This window comes from Micrasema longulum, unplaced genomic scaffold, assembly GCF_059751315.1.
Source record: "Micrasema longulum isolate JH-2025_06_02 unplaced genomic scaffold, ASM5975131v1 h1tg000411l, whole genome shotgun sequence".
Taxonomy (NCBI): domain Eukaryota; kingdom Metazoa; phylum Arthropoda; class Insecta; order Trichoptera; family Brachycentridae; genus Micrasema; species Micrasema longulum.
Genome location: NW_028277611.1, coordinates 62,014 through 79,968, shown reverse-complemented (window position 1 = coordinate 79,968; position 17,955 = coordinate 62,014). Strand labels below are relative to the sequence as shown.

The window sequence follows — 17,955 nt, the reverse complement described above, 5'->3', positions numbered from 1 at the left end:
CTAAACACTTTTTCATAAAATACATTTTTCTGTAACAGATTATCGCAATTCGATTTATTTATTAATATGAATGTCTTTTATTGTTTTTGGTCTTATTTAATTCCGTGTCTGCAAGTTCATTCAATATTATTTTTTGTTTTGCTTGAGGAGTTTCTACTTATTGGTATAGTTCAGCCATATTCAATTGTTTTGTATTTTTATATAAGTACTTTTAGTGTTAGAATTAAATATTGTAAGTCGTTTATATATTAAATTAAATTATATTAAATTAAATTAAATATGTGCGTTTTCGAACCTTTTTTTTAGCAAATTATGTATCCTTGATTTTCTAATGCTTTTCAAAAGTTAACATTAATAACACGTCGCTTCAGTTCGTCTTTGCCCAACAGACCAAAAATTTTAATCAGCAGGAATAGATATTTAAAGTTAGTTTTTTTTACGTAATAGGCATAAATAATGACCACAACTGAAGACAAAACTCCTTAAAAAAAAAACCCCTAAACAATTTCAAAAACATATTTTTATTTTATTTTAATTTTATAAATAAAGGCATTCCCAGAACTTCTGTACACTTAAATCAATTGCGTTAAAAATGATCAGTTGGACTAAAACCAACTAAAGCGAGGAACAATCATCAGTGAAAACAATAGTAAACTTCAGGTAATAAAACGTCATTTTAAACGTCTATGCATTATCAATTCTATCAATTTCGAAGGTCTGCTCTACTCTGTCGGCGGCGATCCTCATGATGCCCTCCAGGAGCTCGGGGTGCCTGGCCGCCGCTCGGCAGAACTCGGAACCGTCCAGGCGCAGCAGCTCGCAGGGGCGCAGCGCCACCGCGGAGGCCGCGCGCCCCCTGGCTCCGCCCAGGATGGCCACCTCCCCGAAGTGGGCGCCGTCCTGCAGGTGGCAGAGCTCCTTGCCGCCGGACGAGTACACCGCTACAGTTCCGGTCAGGATAAAATACATGCAGTCACCTGGAAACGTACCGTAGTGTCATCATGGTGGCGAAAAAACCTGATCTACAGTATCTTTTTTTAAATTATTGTGTTGATATATTTTGGAGGAGGCGTTAGGTTAGATTTTTTGACCACAACGTGTGACATGCAACGCCTCAAGTAACAGAAAAAATAACCAAAAAGGTCAATCGGTTGCAATTTGTACCCAGTCAAAACGCTATAGCTTATCGTTGAGTCAGCCGAAATAAATTAAGGAATACGAAAAAGTATCGCAAATTTTGAATTTCCGCGGGTTACGTATATTCGATAGTCGATTTTTTTGTGGCTTTATGTTGGCACTCATGTCCCTAATCTATGCCTTTAAGTTCGGCCCTTTTGTTGAAATTTTTGTTGGTTTGGTTATGTGTTTACTATTACAATTGATATTTTGATGTTATTCTTGTACTTATATTTTTTGTTGTCCATTGTTTGTATTTCAAACACATGCAAATATATATTGTTATTCCTTTCTGTTTATGTTGTTCTTATGTTTATTATTGTAACTTTTTTTGGCCGATGTTATCAAGTTTTGATAGAAAGCTCTAATAAAATAAAAAAAAAGTTCGGGCATTTTTAATGTTCAGTTAATTTTTGACAGCTACTTCGCGTCCACGCGTTTTGGCTCGTCTTCGATGTTTGCATATTCCAAAAAATGGATCAAAGAATCTGTATCAAATTTTGTGTTAAAAACAAAATTAAGTGCGCGGACGCATTCCGAATGTTTACTATGGCATATGGTGACGCTACCTTGGACTTGTAATGGCGCCGTTTTGTAATGTGGCTAGCCAATACGTATTCCAGCTAAAATGACAATCCGGCTGCGACAACGACATTAATTTGGCTAGACTAATGAAATCTTTAAGAAATATTGAACTTCGGATGCACTTTTTAAATAACCTAGTATCTCTTTGTAATAGTGAATAGCTAATTTTCATTTGAGTCTTTTCATCACCAAGATGATGATATAATAGATAAAATTTTATTTTTAATTAGTAAAACAAATTCACAAATAATTCTTCTTTCATTCCTTTATTCCTATGCCCCCTCCCAAGAACCTTCAATCAACTACTGTGCTTCCATCCAAGTTAGGTAAACGTCTCGCAATCCGGACATGAACAACCGAAGAACGATATCAAGACATCAAGAATCTGAGGTATTTTAAAGTATTTGGGTACCTAAGCGTAGTCGAAACTCTCAGGGGACAGACATACATTGATTATTATTCTGGTCCAGCTAACTGGCAAATCACTTCCGATAGTAGGATCTTATATTTACTGAAGAAACATCTCATATAATCTTTTAAATTGAATTAGCTTAGATACTTTTTTACCACTACTATCAGCATTGACGATCACTTCATTAGGCAGAAATATCTCTGAGTGGAGTAAAGAGACTATCCTCACAAGCATATCGTCAGGAAGATGTTTTAGGAAAGGAACATTTTCCACGGCGTTACGGCAGGAATGCATTATCACATCTTGAAGTAACCTTCCGGAAACAGACTCTAGTATATCACTCTCCTAAAAAACAGTAAAAAATTTTAATCAAATACCACTTTTTTACTATCAAATGTATTACAATGTTGCAAGTGGGATATATATAATGTATTAATGTATGATTATTTATTAAAAATGTTTCAAAACACATAATAGTCGTGGAAATAAGTTTTCCCCTTTAAGTATATCTGTAGTATGCAAATTATACAAAACAATTATTTTTCTATTGAAGTTAAGTATTTTAATTAGCAGATTACTTTATTTTATGTAGTTAAGACTCTTCCGAGTTAAATTAAGTACTAGTAATCGCCTGCAGATGACTCTGCAATTTATTTTTACTTATATTTGACCAGATCTTATTACACAACATTATTTTTGGTACGTGTACTTGTACACACACAAATCTGGATTTTCTCCCAAGGGGGAGTAGGTATATATTTTTATTTATATCCCTACAGAGATGAGGTAGAATTTTTTCAAATTCAGAATTATGGATATTCGAGCGTTTACAGGGCTTATGACCTGTCATTGGCTGGGTTAAGTGGCCACTTTAAGTAGGTACTACAACATTCCCCATTCCCCTTGGGAGAAAATCCAGATTTGTGTGTGTACAAGTACACTCACCAAAAATAACGTTGTGTAATAAGATCTGGTCAAATATAAGTAAAAATAAATTGCAGAGTCATCTGCAGGCGATTACTAGTACTTAATTTAACTCGGAAGAGTCTCAACTACATAAAATTATTTTTCTCTTCATGTAATGGTAAGACTAAATACCCTGTTGCAAAATGTTAAATATAATATTTAAAGAAGTAAATGTAGCACTTTTAACAAAAAAGAACACAGTAATATTCTTTAGATAATTACAGGATGTAATTGAGAATCTGCGATTCAGTGCACGTGCTAATAATTATGAACTATTTTTTTTTATAAGTTAATCTCATACAAACCGAAAAGAATGACTTGTGATAACGCAACTCATAGTACCACAGTAATTTATTTTCAAGGTATTTCGGCAGGTCTTTTCTCTCCGTAAAAGCCTTCAACTGTTGTATGGTCAGGTGATATTGGGACTTGGACGATTTTACACCAACCACCATGGACACAGCAATGGCCATTACGTAAGTAGTCAGCGACTGTCAATTAAAAGCAAACGTTGTTTTATGCACATATTCTTCTTCTTCGTTTTTTTCCTGGCCTTTTCACTTCTCAATTCGGGTGTTCTGGCCAGTGTCGAGTATTTTTGTTTTTTACATATATACACGTGTTTTAGTTATATAATATGTACAAGTTAGTATGTTAGTATTAAATATAATATATACAAATAATAATAATACATATTTACAACTTTACACTAGATATTTACATAAGATTTTAAATACACGTTTATTGGGTGGGGACAGGAGAGTTAGAATATGAATAGGGAATGGGATATTAATATCAGAGAGGTCGGATAGGAAATCAGGATAACAATCATTTATGGGGCATCCAAGAAAAATATGGTTTAAATCTTCCTCATCTAGCTGACATTCGCAAATGGCAGAGTCCCGGACATGGATTCTGAACAGGGGAGAACCATTGCAGCAGTGCCCAATGCGCATTCTGCATATGGAGGATGTTTCAAACTTGTTCAGAATCACTTTGGAAAACCAAGGCTTTTCTGATACATTTGGTTTCAGTTTGAAAAGATGTTTACCCTTGGCTTGAGAGGAGGCTACCCAATATTCTTGCCATGTGCGAAGTTGCTTCTCCTTCGTCATAACAAGGAGATCACCTAGTGGTAGTAAATTACTATGGGCAGGATCCCCGGAGTGGACCGCCTCCTTTGCTAACGCGTCCACTTTTTCGTTCCCGGGAATACCACAATGCACATATTCGGTTTTATTGTAAACTAAAGTCAACAAAGCATTTACTAATGTCCGCATTATCCAGCCAGCATATTTTTTATTTCATTTATTCAGGAAACATAGAGTATGGTTACACAGATTTATATTTTACACAGTTAGACTTAACTCTAATGGACCAGTAAAATTTCTTTATTATATTATAATTGTAACTAAGGTTTTAAATAAACTATTTTTTTTATTAAGTACAAAAAAGAGAAGAAAAAAAAACGTAACAGGAAGTTGTTGAAAAATTTAAATCAAAGTAAAAAAGTTATGTAAAAGTTTGTAGTTAGTATTTACAAATAGAAATAATATTAAAAATGAACCAAACAGTTTTGTAAAAGTAATTTAAAGGTAAGAATTTAAAAAATGAATGAAAAACATGCTCAGATGAAAAAAAAACAATATTTTCAACAATATAAAACATATAAATACGTACATATTTCAAGGGATTCAGAGAAACGATAAGATGAATATTCAAATGAAAAATAAGACAATACATTTATGTCAATTTAAAAACATCTTCAAAAATAATGACACATTATAGTAAGAGCAGCAATATATTTATTTTATATACATTTACAATATGAGTAATTAAAAGTAGATTAAAAGTACAAAAACATGTCAATGCAGCAGAGAAAAAAAAAGGATAACAGGTATAGAAAGTAATCTTTAAAATTTGAAAAAGCAATATAAGGAGAAGATTTTCAAGCAAAGGTAGTTGATAAAATTTAATTAAAGCGATTTTAGCAGTAATAAAAAAATATTAGAGAAATTTCAATAAAAATAACAATTATAATGTATGTAATATGAAGTGAAATGTGATTTTGGTCTGCCTTTGCTTCGTCTGCCAGTACAGAAGTGGTACATTTTTTTGGTGATCGACTATCATTACGGCCCAACCATTTAATAATTTTATTTTTATGAATTATGTAATGTTGGGTTCCGTAAAACTAAAAAGTGATGTAAAATTATCTGAGCTAAAACCAAAAACACATTGGTGTCCGGCTGCAATGCTACAACAACCGCGATTCCTAACAGTGTTTAACCAGTCGGCTCATTATTTATTTTTTTATTTAAATCTTAAAGTAGGGCACACATATCATACATATTGTTATGTGTGTTCTAATAATAACATTGAAAATATATTTAATTTATAAATTGTTTATCACATATGTCTTGACCATTATTTTAAATTTTGATATGTTTTTTTATTCATAAATATTTTTTTCCATTTCGTAATACTTTTTAATTGCTTTAAATAAAATTGAATTTTGTGACTTTGCCTTTTTCCTAAATGGAAGTCTAATTTTGTTCTTTTCTCTAGTATTGTGATCGTGTTCATGCTGGTTCCGATCAATTTTTTTCCAAAATTCTGTTTTTTTATTAGAGTTTATAATTTTATGAACAAATATCATTGTATTGTAAAATATTCTTTGTTTATATGTTAATAATTTCATTTCATTTACCATCGACTTTACCCTCGTATATCTGTTTTTTTTCAAAATGATTCTAAAGGCTTTATTTTGTAATACAGTTAGTTTATCTATGTTTAACGTTTGGGCTTTTCCCCGGTCATTCTCCAAGGCCCGCTATACGATATCGCAACAAACCATCCCACTGGGGAAGTCATTCAGCAACAAATATCTCATTTGCGCTGCAGAGTCAGGAAATCTTACTTAGGTCAGTAAAAATAGTAAAATCATTATCATAATAAACTTTCGTCTCCTCAACTATTTGTTGGTTGTAAAAATCACCACAGCTTACTCATATTACTAGCTATTGCTCCGTGCATAGAACCTGGAACTACCTGTTTTCTACCTCCACGGAACATTGAAAGTATCTTTATACTATCAGGTAGGCTCGTATACGAGGCATGTTCAGATATTATTTTTATTTATTTACTTATAAACAGTCTACACATTATTTGAGACAAAAGTTCCAACTCCATGGGACCAAAAGTCCCGTGTTTAGTTGGGACGAATAATTGGCAAACACAGATATACTAGTATATAACGGACTCAGTATTGATGTAGACATTTTTAACTGCACGTTGCATTTGTACAGAAAATTTCTTCATGGGGTCGATTATTTGGGATAGTTGCTGAATGTGCATCTTGAGTGGTTTATGCTACGTATATGTGCCGCATGTAATGCATATTTTTGTGTATGTTTTATATGTGCGTTCATGTGTGTGCGTGGATGGCTCGGAGTGTACATTCGGTATTTTTATTTATTTTAATTTATTACCTCCATGGAAAACGCAAATGCCAACAATTATCCTTTTCTCACTTAAAATTCTTATTTATTTTTTATTTTTTGTCACATTTAATGTTTATATCTTTTTCATTTATGAAAACTTAATTGGTCTTTTTATGTTAAAAAATTGTTTTTTTTAGTACTTATTTTGTGTGACTGTATGTTTTCTAAATAAAATAAAAATATCACCACAAATATTATACAGGATCAGAAACAAGATATATTTTTTTAAATCAATACATGGCACATCAATATGATAAACAGCACACTTAAACATTTGGAGTTAAAAAAATATGTAGATCGAAGCCAAACTGGCAAACAACAGAGTTTTAGTCCCAATACTTATGTATGGAAGTGAAACATGGAACTGGCAGAGGAAGGATGAAAACGAGTGAACGCGGTTGAAATGCGATCTCTTAGACGAATGTCTGGGAAATCAATGTATGACAGGGTTACGAATGATGAAATCAGGCGAGAATGTAAATCTGAGTCAAGTATAATTGATAAGATAAGGAAAGGGTGTCTGAGATGGTTTGGTCATGTAAAACGAATGGACGACAAAAGAATGGTAAAACAAGTATACATGGCAAAAATAAACGGTAACGGGAGACGAGGACGACCAAGGAAGACGTAGCATGATCAGATAAACCAAAATCATAAGTATGGTCAAGTCAAAAGCAGGCAGAACCGAAGGACATGTATGACAAGATGTATGAATGTGGAAGAAGCTAGAAATGCATGCCAGGATAGACGTGTGTGGCGGTCGATTCTCTCTGCCTACCTCTACGAGAAAATGGCATGATGGTAGCAGTAAAAAAAAGAAAAGGTAGTCATATATTCGGAAAATCATCAAGGAGTTTCCCACGTAAGTGTATTAGGTTTTTATCTTTTTTTAGAAAAAGTGAATTTGAAAAACATTAGATGATATTTTCTAATTAAATATTGTTGATAAACTTGTTGACTATTTTTCAACATTATTGCTATCTCGTTCAATCCATGTGGTGAGCTGTGGCACAAGCTTCTTTATGCCCTCTTCGACGAATTCTCCCGACAGCTTCTTCCCCCACTTCAGAACCTCTTTTTGCACCTGCTCGTCGGTTGAAAGTTTAACTCCACCCATGTGTCTTTAGGGAGGTAATAAAATGATATTCTGAAGGCGCTAAGTCAGGGGAACACGGGTGGTGGCTCAAAACATCCCAACCAAATGAGAGTGCCCGTCCTCGCGCAGCCTTAGCCACCAAGTTTTATTAAATCTTAGAAAAATCTACATTTACTTAATGAACACTTTTTTACAGTTTATCAATAAAAGTTTATCCTTTACTTGAGCATAATTTTACAAAAAAAAATAATAAAAAACAAACACTTGAGAATTATAATAGTATCGCAAAGGGGTGGGTAATTATGCCTATTTCGAAAAAGAGCAATCTCTTAATTTGTCTTTTTTGGAGAAACGTAGATCTGAGATGGACTTTGCCATGCATTTTCAAAATACTTAATTCTATAAGTGACGTTCCATCTCTGTTGCAATCAATTTCTTTTCACGTTCCCAACATGTTACCAAATATAAACATCTGCTATTTATTAAATCTTTTAAGAGTAACTTTTGTTTTTATGCCTAGTGTCCAATTGGAGATTGGTCAATCCATCACATAACTTGGAATTCTTTGAGGTAGATCTTCCGGCTTTTCGTGGATCTCTTCGCCACTAAAACAGTTTGGGATGAAGATATGTTGGCATGGTTTAGTTCAAGTCTTATATATTTATCGTGTTTATGAATATATTGTATTTTATTGCCCTTGTTTGTCTTTGTTACATAATTTTATGTTATTTTTATTCAGATTCTTGAATATATGTATCGTCATGTAATTTTGTAATTGACTTAGGCCGTATATATAATAAATAAATAAAAATTATAATAATTGGTTTTCTGAAGTCACTTACTTGTTACTCTCTACCCCAGATCTCAAGGGCCCAAGGGAGTATAAAAATGATTTGATTACAATTTGAAAAAGTAAGATTAGAATAACCGGCAAGCTTGTTTGATTTAATAAAGGGCTTACAAATAATGGATTGAATTGGAAATGCGTTAACTTACCGATGATTTAACTTATTCAGAATAGAAACGAAATTTAATTTTTTTATCACTACTTCACGCCAGCAAAAACAATATTTTGCAATTACTGTAACAATCGTGAATGCTGTTATAAAATTTGCTCCATTGTAAAATGGCGGATATTGAATTCGCAATCTCTAAGTGTCGCAATAAAGAAAAATAAAGATAATATTATCACAGTTATAGTATACTCCGTGTTACGTTGTTTCCCACCTGACCCTATTTTCGGCTCAATTAAAATTGCTTGATAAATTAATGTGTGACAATGCACGTATGCGTTGATCCGCCCAACAGCAATATTTCAATACGTACGCGACCCTTTTATGAGAAATATTTATATGGCGTCAGATAATCGCCGAACGGAGTTTTACAGCCAGTTTAGTTGAAAGTTTAAATTCTTACCAAAGAAGTTGTCCATACAAACATAGCGAACAACTGATCCGTAAAAGTTAGAGGAAACTCTTCACCAAGTCCTTGTAGAGTTATCAGCATTGCTAAAAACAAAGTTCACTCGGTAAGTGGTTCATTAAAAATAATTTCTGGCATTTCTATAATATTTTATACTATAAATTCTCATAGACAGTTGATAAGTTAAAGGAAAGCGTCATTTTGGTTAATTTTTACAAATCCAGAGCTACCGTTTGTTTTAACTCTTAAAGGCTGTGCTACAAAATTACTTTATACGCGTGAGGTAACATCGTGTTAACTTAAGCGAAAGACAGAATATTCTGAAGTTCGGGCATTTAAAAAAAAAAAACAAAGATGCATACTGTTTAATAATTTCTTTTGCATAATTTATAAAAAAAATATTATAATTTATACAATAAAATTTATTACAAATAATCCGGTCATATAACTAACGTGCTCTCACGCTTACTGCCAATAACCGAATGATTGAAGGAATTTCTTCTTTTGTTTTTGTCTCTTTCACGTTGTTTTAAGTTGTATTCTCGTGCTCTTTCTTATATAGTAGAAAATATTTATTGTGGTACTGGCACCACTTTCATTCGTATAATAATTATTTTCCACATAGTAAGGATAAATATATTTTGTATTCAAATCAAGCATGTTTATACGAATTTTACTTTCCAAGTCCGATGTGAAAATGTCCACTTGAAAATTGCAAAAAATACAACTTCATTATTTAAATAAATAAGATAAATATACTTAGTCTCGTTTCCTATGTAGACTAGTGTTATACCACAGCCACACGAGAGTTAAAGAAATATTTGCAATCCTATGATTTGCAAATCATTTCAATTTTGTGGGACATTTTAAACAAGTTGTCAATATCTCATTAATACAAAGTGTTCTTTAAACCCTGTCACATCCGAAGCTACGATTATCAGTATGAGCAAGAAGACATATTGGCACATTAAAATAATTTTTTAGAACGAATAAAATTTACAAAAATAAAACATCAAATTAAACAACTGGTTGCTTACTTCTGCAGGGGAGAAACGAAGAGTGGCAAGGGGGAAATCTAATACACTGTCAATAGCGCAGCCATTCCCCCCTCGCTTCTCTCCTGCAGAAATCAGCAACCATTCGTTTTTTAAATATTTTATTTTTTAAATTTTCTTCATTCCAAATATTTTCATTAATATGCTAATATGTCTTCTTGCCCATATTGATCATCAGGGTTTCGGATGTGACAGGGTTGAAAGAACACTCTGTATAATGCGAATCAAGTTGTGCTAGAGCGGGGATTGAACCTCAGACCTCTGATCCGTGATTACACGATATTAGCCACGGGACCACAACCCGATTAAATTATTTATTATCAAATATATATTTATAGTTATAAAAAGTTGATAATTATCAATACATAGTTTAATAATAATTAGATATAAATTAATATTAGGACATTAATATGTATCCTCTAATATAAAAAAATTATGATCTGTATATTTGCGGCCGCAAATTTCGGAAAGTAATCGATGGATTGACTTATTTTTTTTACAGAACATTGCATTTTAGCAGAAAAGTGTTTAATTATACGTTTTATTTGAAAGTTCGAATGTAAACGTAACTTTCTATAATGCTTTGCATTTACCCGATTGACTCATAATTTATCATAGTTAACGAGCACGGATTGAAATTCGATTCGTACAATAAACCATAGAATTAAGAATAGTCAAGAAATAGCGTAGAATCATATTTGAATACATCGGACTGTGTCCAATAATTCCCCCACTATGCTCCACTTTCGCCGCGCGCATTCGTGATGTCGCCGCGTAATGTTGCACGATGGGAAAAAATATAATTATAACACAAATGTAACGTAAAAAAAAAAGTTATATGTTAATTTCTCTAAAATTGTATTGTGCACGCGGAAATATTGATTGACAAAATATAGTAGATAAGTAAAAGGTCATTTAATTAAAGTAACTGAATTAATGAACTTTAAACTTAAAATATAAAACAAGTTTTATTTGACATAAAACGGATATTTTTATATCATGTTGAATAATATTTGATGTTTATAGATAATGTCGGTCAAATGTCCACCACAGAGTTGTTTAATCCGAGATCCAATTTTCATTAGTTCTCTCATTAGATGAGCAAAGTAGGGTAAAAAAAATTACTACCCTGGCAAAACAAACAAAATGCTCATTTTGTTTCTTCGACAATCTGACAGATGAAAAAATAATTCAATTTTTAAGTAATGCATTTGATACATACGCATTAATTTGCCAATCACACATGTGATTCCATCCTGTTTCTTTAAGATCCTAGCAGTATTTCTACACTTTAAAAGGACACAACACGGCATAGTTGGATTAAAATCAGGAGTTGCGTACTGAGCGACGTCTACAAAGAAACTAATGGGTCAAAACGTAAACCTGCTCATTTATGAGTAGTTTAGTCGCGTTCTGTTTGATGTGCGTATGTGGTTTCTGGACTATTCTTAATTCTATGCCTGTGAGTATAGAATACAAAATTTGAATTTTAAATGTTCAAGAAAAACAATCTAAATTGACTTAGGTAGGTACTTACTGCGCTCTTCCTTGAAGTAGTCGAAATTTTCTATTACAAAATTAATTGTTTGATTTGGATCGAACTCCGCCTCACTACTTGATTCCAGTCAGTAACAGCTGATTTAAATTCATTTTAAGTAATTTTTTAAAAAACATTTCGTTATCCAAGTGACTTGCTCTTCAAAGAATTCAGAGTACTGAATATTATTCAACAGTATATATTGAGAACGGTAGTGGTTACACACATAAATAGAGACATTTACCCAAGCGTCAACCACAACCATAATACAAAATACTCTAATAGGGATCTGATACTAAGTGAAGGGGTCAACACTGTTTTGGCATCAAGACAACACTATTTCGTAGGCAAAAGGTCCATAACCTTTTGCCAGAATCGTGGAAAGACGGGAGTGTTGTCAAGTTACGGAAGATGTTGACCTCGCTCTTTCATGACATTGGTCGTAGGGAGTCAGAAAAATTGATGCATGCCACGGATTGGAGATTCTTACTGGATGTCGAAAATAAAGTATAAAAATAAGGAATAATTTAAAAAATATATATTTATAGATGACAACCATGAAGTTTCGCATAAATAAATTGTCTATGTTTTTTATGAATGTGTGTATGTGTATGCGCATGGGTGTATGTACGTGTGTGTGTCTGTACATGTGTATATATATATATGTGTGTATATATGTGTATGTCTGTAGTTATAGGTATCAAAATGTGTATACGAATAAGTTTATATTTTGTTTATCTGTGCTCTATATTAATTTGTTAACTATTATAATATATTAAAATGTAATGTCTAGCTTGGAACGAGGTATGTACCCTTGTTAGCTGGGCAAAGTGACCATGTAAAAAACAAAAAAAAATGTTTAGGTAGGCAAATCATAAGATCGCACGTTTATTTAAAAAAAATATAGACTTACTAGATCTAAAAAGTGCAACGAAGAACCGATCCCAATTAGATGTCGCATTTTTGACACCAAAAAAGGTAATCCAGGAAGAGTTTTCGTTTTTAGCGTTTGATAGAGAAGTTCCTTCAAATAAATATGCAACGATAAATTGTAAAAACGTCACCCAAGTGATGTAAACAACCACAACTATCGTTAGCTTAGTCAGGCGTAATTTCACCAACTAGAAATAAACATAGTTTATTTAATAAAATTTTATGACAAGAATAGAGGGTTTACAAAAATTGCAATAGTTTTTAACTAGATGACGAAATTCGAACATGGTTTAATGAATATGAAATAAGAAAAAACATTTTGTATCTAAATATGAATTTATAAATATTTTTTTTGTAAACAAACTCCATTATCAAATTAACCTAACTAGTATTGAGGTTCCCCAAATTAGAGTGTGTCGTGCTCTGAAAACGCTTGGACGTGTCAGGAGGATATCTCGAAGTTTATGGTGTGCATCTGTATCCCGCGCGACCACTCCCGTCGCACATTGAGGCGCGATCAATGTAGGGTTGAATTCTAGTCGAATTCCTCAACTGTAGGAGATTTCCCAGAGCATGAATTATGTCATACCCAAAACCCGTACGACTTTTGCTCAGAGACATCTCTCATTTATCGCACCGAGAGTGTTCAATATTTTGGAAGAACGTATTAAGCTCTCAAGGACAAAAAATATTTTCAAGAAAGGAGTTAAGGACTGGATTTTCCTTAGTGGGAGGGTTTGAGTAGGAAACTCCTTGATGATTTTCCGAATGCTTGAGTTTACTGTTTACCATATTAATGTACCATATATATGTTTTTTCAAATATTTTTTATGTTTCTAATCCTATAATTGTGATGATATACTCATGTGTCTGTGTCATATAATTGCTCGTCCTATTTCAACACAGGACTTTTAGTCCCATGGAGTTAGGACTTTTTGCCTCAAATAATGTACAGTAAACTTATGTTTGTAAATAAATAAATAAATTCACGTTTTGATTTAGCTTCTCTGAATAAGTCAATGCTACTGATCTTATTCCCCAGATCAAAGTTTTTCAACCCGTGGTTTGCGACTCCCGAGTGAGTCGCAAAGCCATGCTTGGATGGTCGCAGTCACGAGCTAAGCAAACGTAAAAATCAGGGTTTTAAGTTCTGCACTAAAAAAAGTCATTTTAGTGAGAAGGCTGTGCCTGTTTTTATTGAATCGTCGGCGTCGTTATATTTTTGAGAAGCCAACACCCGAATTATTTTCTAATCGGAATATATTTCGATTTTACTGTTTTATGTTCACCATTGAAAAAAATGACATCGACCCCTTCTAGAATATGCTTCTATAATTTGGTCTCCATTCTTTAGGACTGATGTTGACCGTATCGGGTTTTCTAACACCAAGAAAAATGGCATTGATGCTCGGATATTTTGAAATAGACCAATCTGTTAATATGGAATTTATGTGCATTTTCAAAATACTTAATGCTATAAGTGATGTCCCATATCTGTTGCGATCAATATCTTTTATTGTTCTCAACCGCGTCACCAAAAGTCAAAATCTGCTATTTATGAAGTCTTTTAAGAGCAACTTTTGTTTTTATGCCCCAATGTCCAGAATTTGTAGATTAGTCAATTTGTGACACAACTTGGAATTCTATGGGATAGGTCTTTTGGCTTTTCGTAGATCTCTTATTTATTTTTATTTATTATTTATTTACTTACAATATTACTTTAAAAAAAAAACATTTTTTAATTATTACAGGGCTCACCAAGCCAATTTATATGGCTTGACAGCGAAAATTCTTTACATGAAAACAAATTATCACACTACATAATTGTACAATAATTATTATTACTATCTTAACTATAACAGTGTGGGATGAAGATGGATTGGCATGGTTTATCTCGAAGTCTTATTTGTGTATCGTGTTTATGAATATATTACCGACCATTATTTTATTGTTCTTTTTGTCTTTGCTACATAGTTTTATGTTCTTTTTGTTCAGTTTTTTGTATATATATATCTTTTTTTTTTTTTTTTGACCACAACAGGCCAGGAGGCCTAATTACAGTGGTGAATTACATTACAGAACAACCAGGCTTGAAAAAAATCACATAAAAAATTTTGTGTTCTCACCGGGAATCGAACCCGAAACCTTCCGTGCATGAGTCAAGCGTCTTGACCACTACACCACGGAGGCCGCCGAATATATTCGAATGTTTCTTTATCTTACTGTTGTACTCGTAATTGGCTTAGGCCGTAAATAAATAAATGAAGAAAAACGTTACTTCGGTATTTTGTATTAAGGGCGAATAATCTATTTTTAGGAAAGTCATATTATTCATTTTTTAAGAATCCCCTGTCACAGATTATCATATCTATTTAAAGATTTTGTAATGTTCAATGACAAGTAATATGCCTAGAATAAAGTGTAAAAATAAACATGCTTTATATTTTTGCATAAGATAGTTAAAAAAAGTCATCGAAAAGTTAAAAGCACTTCTCTTGTAATGGGCCTGCCACACATTCGACGAGTGGCATGGGAAGTAGCGAGGAAAGGAGGCTGAGACGTAGTGTGGCAACATTACTCGTCATGCCGCACGTCATGCTCCTCGTCGTGCCCACCGCTCCCTATTGGTCAATTTTTTTGAGCGCGAGTCAAAGGACCGGCAATATGAGCGCGAGTGGGTGGGCACATAATCGCATTGTCGCAGTACGCATCGAGCACTCACACAAGACGCACTTCATTTTTGAATGATGTTTATTTCTTTTTATGACATTTTTTTAATGTTTTTTTTTTTTCATTTTTACATAGCAATGATATACATATTAATGAAATACAAATTAATAGTAAAAATAGCAAACGAAAATCCCACAAAGGCATGGCATGTTCGTGGGTATGCAAGAAATGTTTATGAATTTTTGCTCCTATAATAAATAAACAGGTATAGTACTTTTGTGTAATATAAGAAAGAGAAAAGAAAATATTCTGTTAAAGATTATAGGGTACTTTTTTATTTTTTAGTATTTTAAAAAGGATTTTTTTTTTTTAAACATAAAAATATTCCATCGTTTCATATTAATATACATTGATATAATTAGCTGAACTAAAAATGCATAGCGCGCACGCTGTCACAGTTTTATATTCCATTGTATAGAAAGACAAATTACAAGTGCGGACTGTCGCGATTAGAGCAGTGTGTGGGCGTAGAGGGCAACATCGGGCGAGAAGACGGCAGCGCGAGGAGCATGAGCATGAGAAGCGCAATGAGCATAGTGTGGCGGGGCTATAAAATTGGCTTACTCGCCCTTTAAACTTGAGCGGTTACATGAACGGCTTTTCGCACATCCGTCGTTGCTCTACAATTACAATGATATACGTATAGACTTTGCAACCTTGGAATAGGTGAATTTAGCATAATTTGATGCAGAAATGTCTATATGAAACGACGCTTTATGTCTAGAGTCCTAACGGGTTCTCAAAATCAAATAATATGTAGTGAGGCGATAATAATTATAAATTAATATTTTAAAAATGTGTCTCCTGATTTCGCAACAAACAATACATATCTTGAGTTGGATTATTATCCCGTCTTATCCAGGGCCATTTTTTCTATAAGGGCTCGTGGGGAACGAGCCCATTGCCTCGGCCTGATGGGGACCTCGAAATTCTAAAACGGCCCCTTTCGAAAATCCCCTACCTCTGTGTGCATTAGGGTCACTGCATGGCCTAAAATGGCCCTTGTCTTTACCACATACCCAAATATGGCCTACCTTTATTTAATAATGTTTTTTTATAAAAGCGCAACATAATATTTTTGTAAGTGCCATGTCAACTTTTTTAGATTTTATGTTGTGCCTATTAGATATTTAAATATTATGCAAATTATGATAAACAATAATTATTATTTATAATTGAGCTACCAACCTGTATATTCATCCTTTCGGCAAAGTTGTCCACGTACTTTAATAATTTCACAATCCTTATTAATTTCAACACAAGGAACACATCGCAAAATACTGCATCAGGTCCAAAAGTAACCAAAGTTACATAGTCTAAGGGCAACCATGACAGTAAGTCAATGAAGAACGTCCCCCTTAAATATTTGCGAGCCACGATAGAAAAATCCAAGCAGGCCTCAAAGTCCCTTCTGTTCTGCAAACCGGTGAAAAAGGTAACGGCTATGTCAACTAAACAAAAAAATTCCATAATAAATGGCAAGATGCCACTCGATTCGAAATCGCCGCAAAGAAAATACACCGGGGTTAAAATTAAGCAGAACAAATAATTAATTATCATGAAACCTTCCCACCAAGAACGAAATTGACTTGCGGGGTGTATCATAAAAGGATAGTGGGAAAGATGTTTGAATTGCTCCTTTTCAATTGCAAACTGGGAACGAAACCGATTTTGCGCCATTACGTTATTTTCTGAAACAGTGCGAAATCTTCCAAAAGCCCTTCTCATTCGCGAACACTTTACATCTTCAGATATAACTAGTAACACTGGGTCGATAAGATCATCTTGAATTGTGCATGCGTGTCCGTATTTTTGAAACGGATTGTATTCATATTTCTTTGTTCTACTAAAGTCCATAATTACTTTCAAAAGAAGCAACAATAAACGCCAACAACTGTCTGTAAAATTATATTTTATCCATTTGTTTGAAATTCTGCATTCGAAATTCGTGTCAATAGATTTTTGAAACTAGGTACCAGGTAATTTTTATTTTATTTGACAAGCTTATGTCAGTAGCTATATAAAAACAAGCAAAAATACGGAGTAAAAAATAAAACTTAAAACATAATATATTAGGTAAGTAGACATAAAAAATAAAAGGAACATAATTTATTGCAACTGAAAATAATAATCAAGAACTAACAAAACTATTGCTAAAAACATATTTAACAAAGCAAATTTTAAATTTTGTAAATAAAGGCAATTTTCACCAACGCCAATTTACGGAGTTATAACTAAAAGCTCTTTCGTCCCCGATTCCACCTCAATCTTAAGAAAAACTTTCTTTTCAGCATAGTAGTTTCAGACTGAAATATATTGTAAAGAGGAACTTCAGCCCTACGGGAAATTGGATACAAAAATTTTTTTCTTACGCGGGGTAAAAATAAGAGTATTAAATTGTTTGGCAAAGTTTCTTGAAAATGTACAGAAAAAATAATAATAAATATTTTGATAAAAACGCACTACTTAAAATGACGTCACTGGTTCATGTGAATCAACCTATAATCTAAGAGCTATGGAAGATTTCCGGTCTGCTTGTC

At 33.1% G+C, this 17,955-nt stretch overlaps 1 protein-coding gene across 3 annotated transcripts; it reads right to left on the bottom strand.

Moving 5' to 3' along the window:
- Positions 1 to 560: 560 nt before the first annotated feature.
- Positions 561 to 17,317, bottom strand: LOC148281766 (potassium/sodium hyperpolarization-activated cyclic nucleotide-gated channel 2-like). 3 transcript variants are annotated; one of them, XM_088226153.1, is made up of 6 exons: positions 16,604 to 17,317; positions 12,666 to 12,873; positions 9,155 to 9,246; positions 3,445 to 3,630; positions 2,329 to 2,518; positions 561 to 977 (listed from the first exon to the last, which is right to left on the bottom strand). In XM_088226153.1, the coding sequence occupies exons 1-6, from the start codon at positions 17,270 to 17,272 to the stop codon at positions 685 to 687; spliced, it is 1,638 nt and encodes a 545-aa protein (XP_088082279.1). In that variant the 5' UTR covers positions 17,273 to 17,317; the 3' UTR covers positions 561 to 684. The 3 variants fall into 3 exon arrangements, with proteins under 3 accessions (XP_088082279.1, XP_088082280.1, XP_088082281.1); XM_088226154.1 differs by lacking the exons at positions 9,155 to 9,246; positions 12,666 to 12,873; XM_088226155.1 differs by lacking the exons at positions 3,445 to 3,630; positions 9,155 to 9,246; positions 12,666 to 12,873; positions 16,604 to 17,317 and having other exon boundaries at positions 2,402 to 2,511.
- Between the last annotated feature and the right edge of the window lie 638 nt (positions 17,318 to 17,955).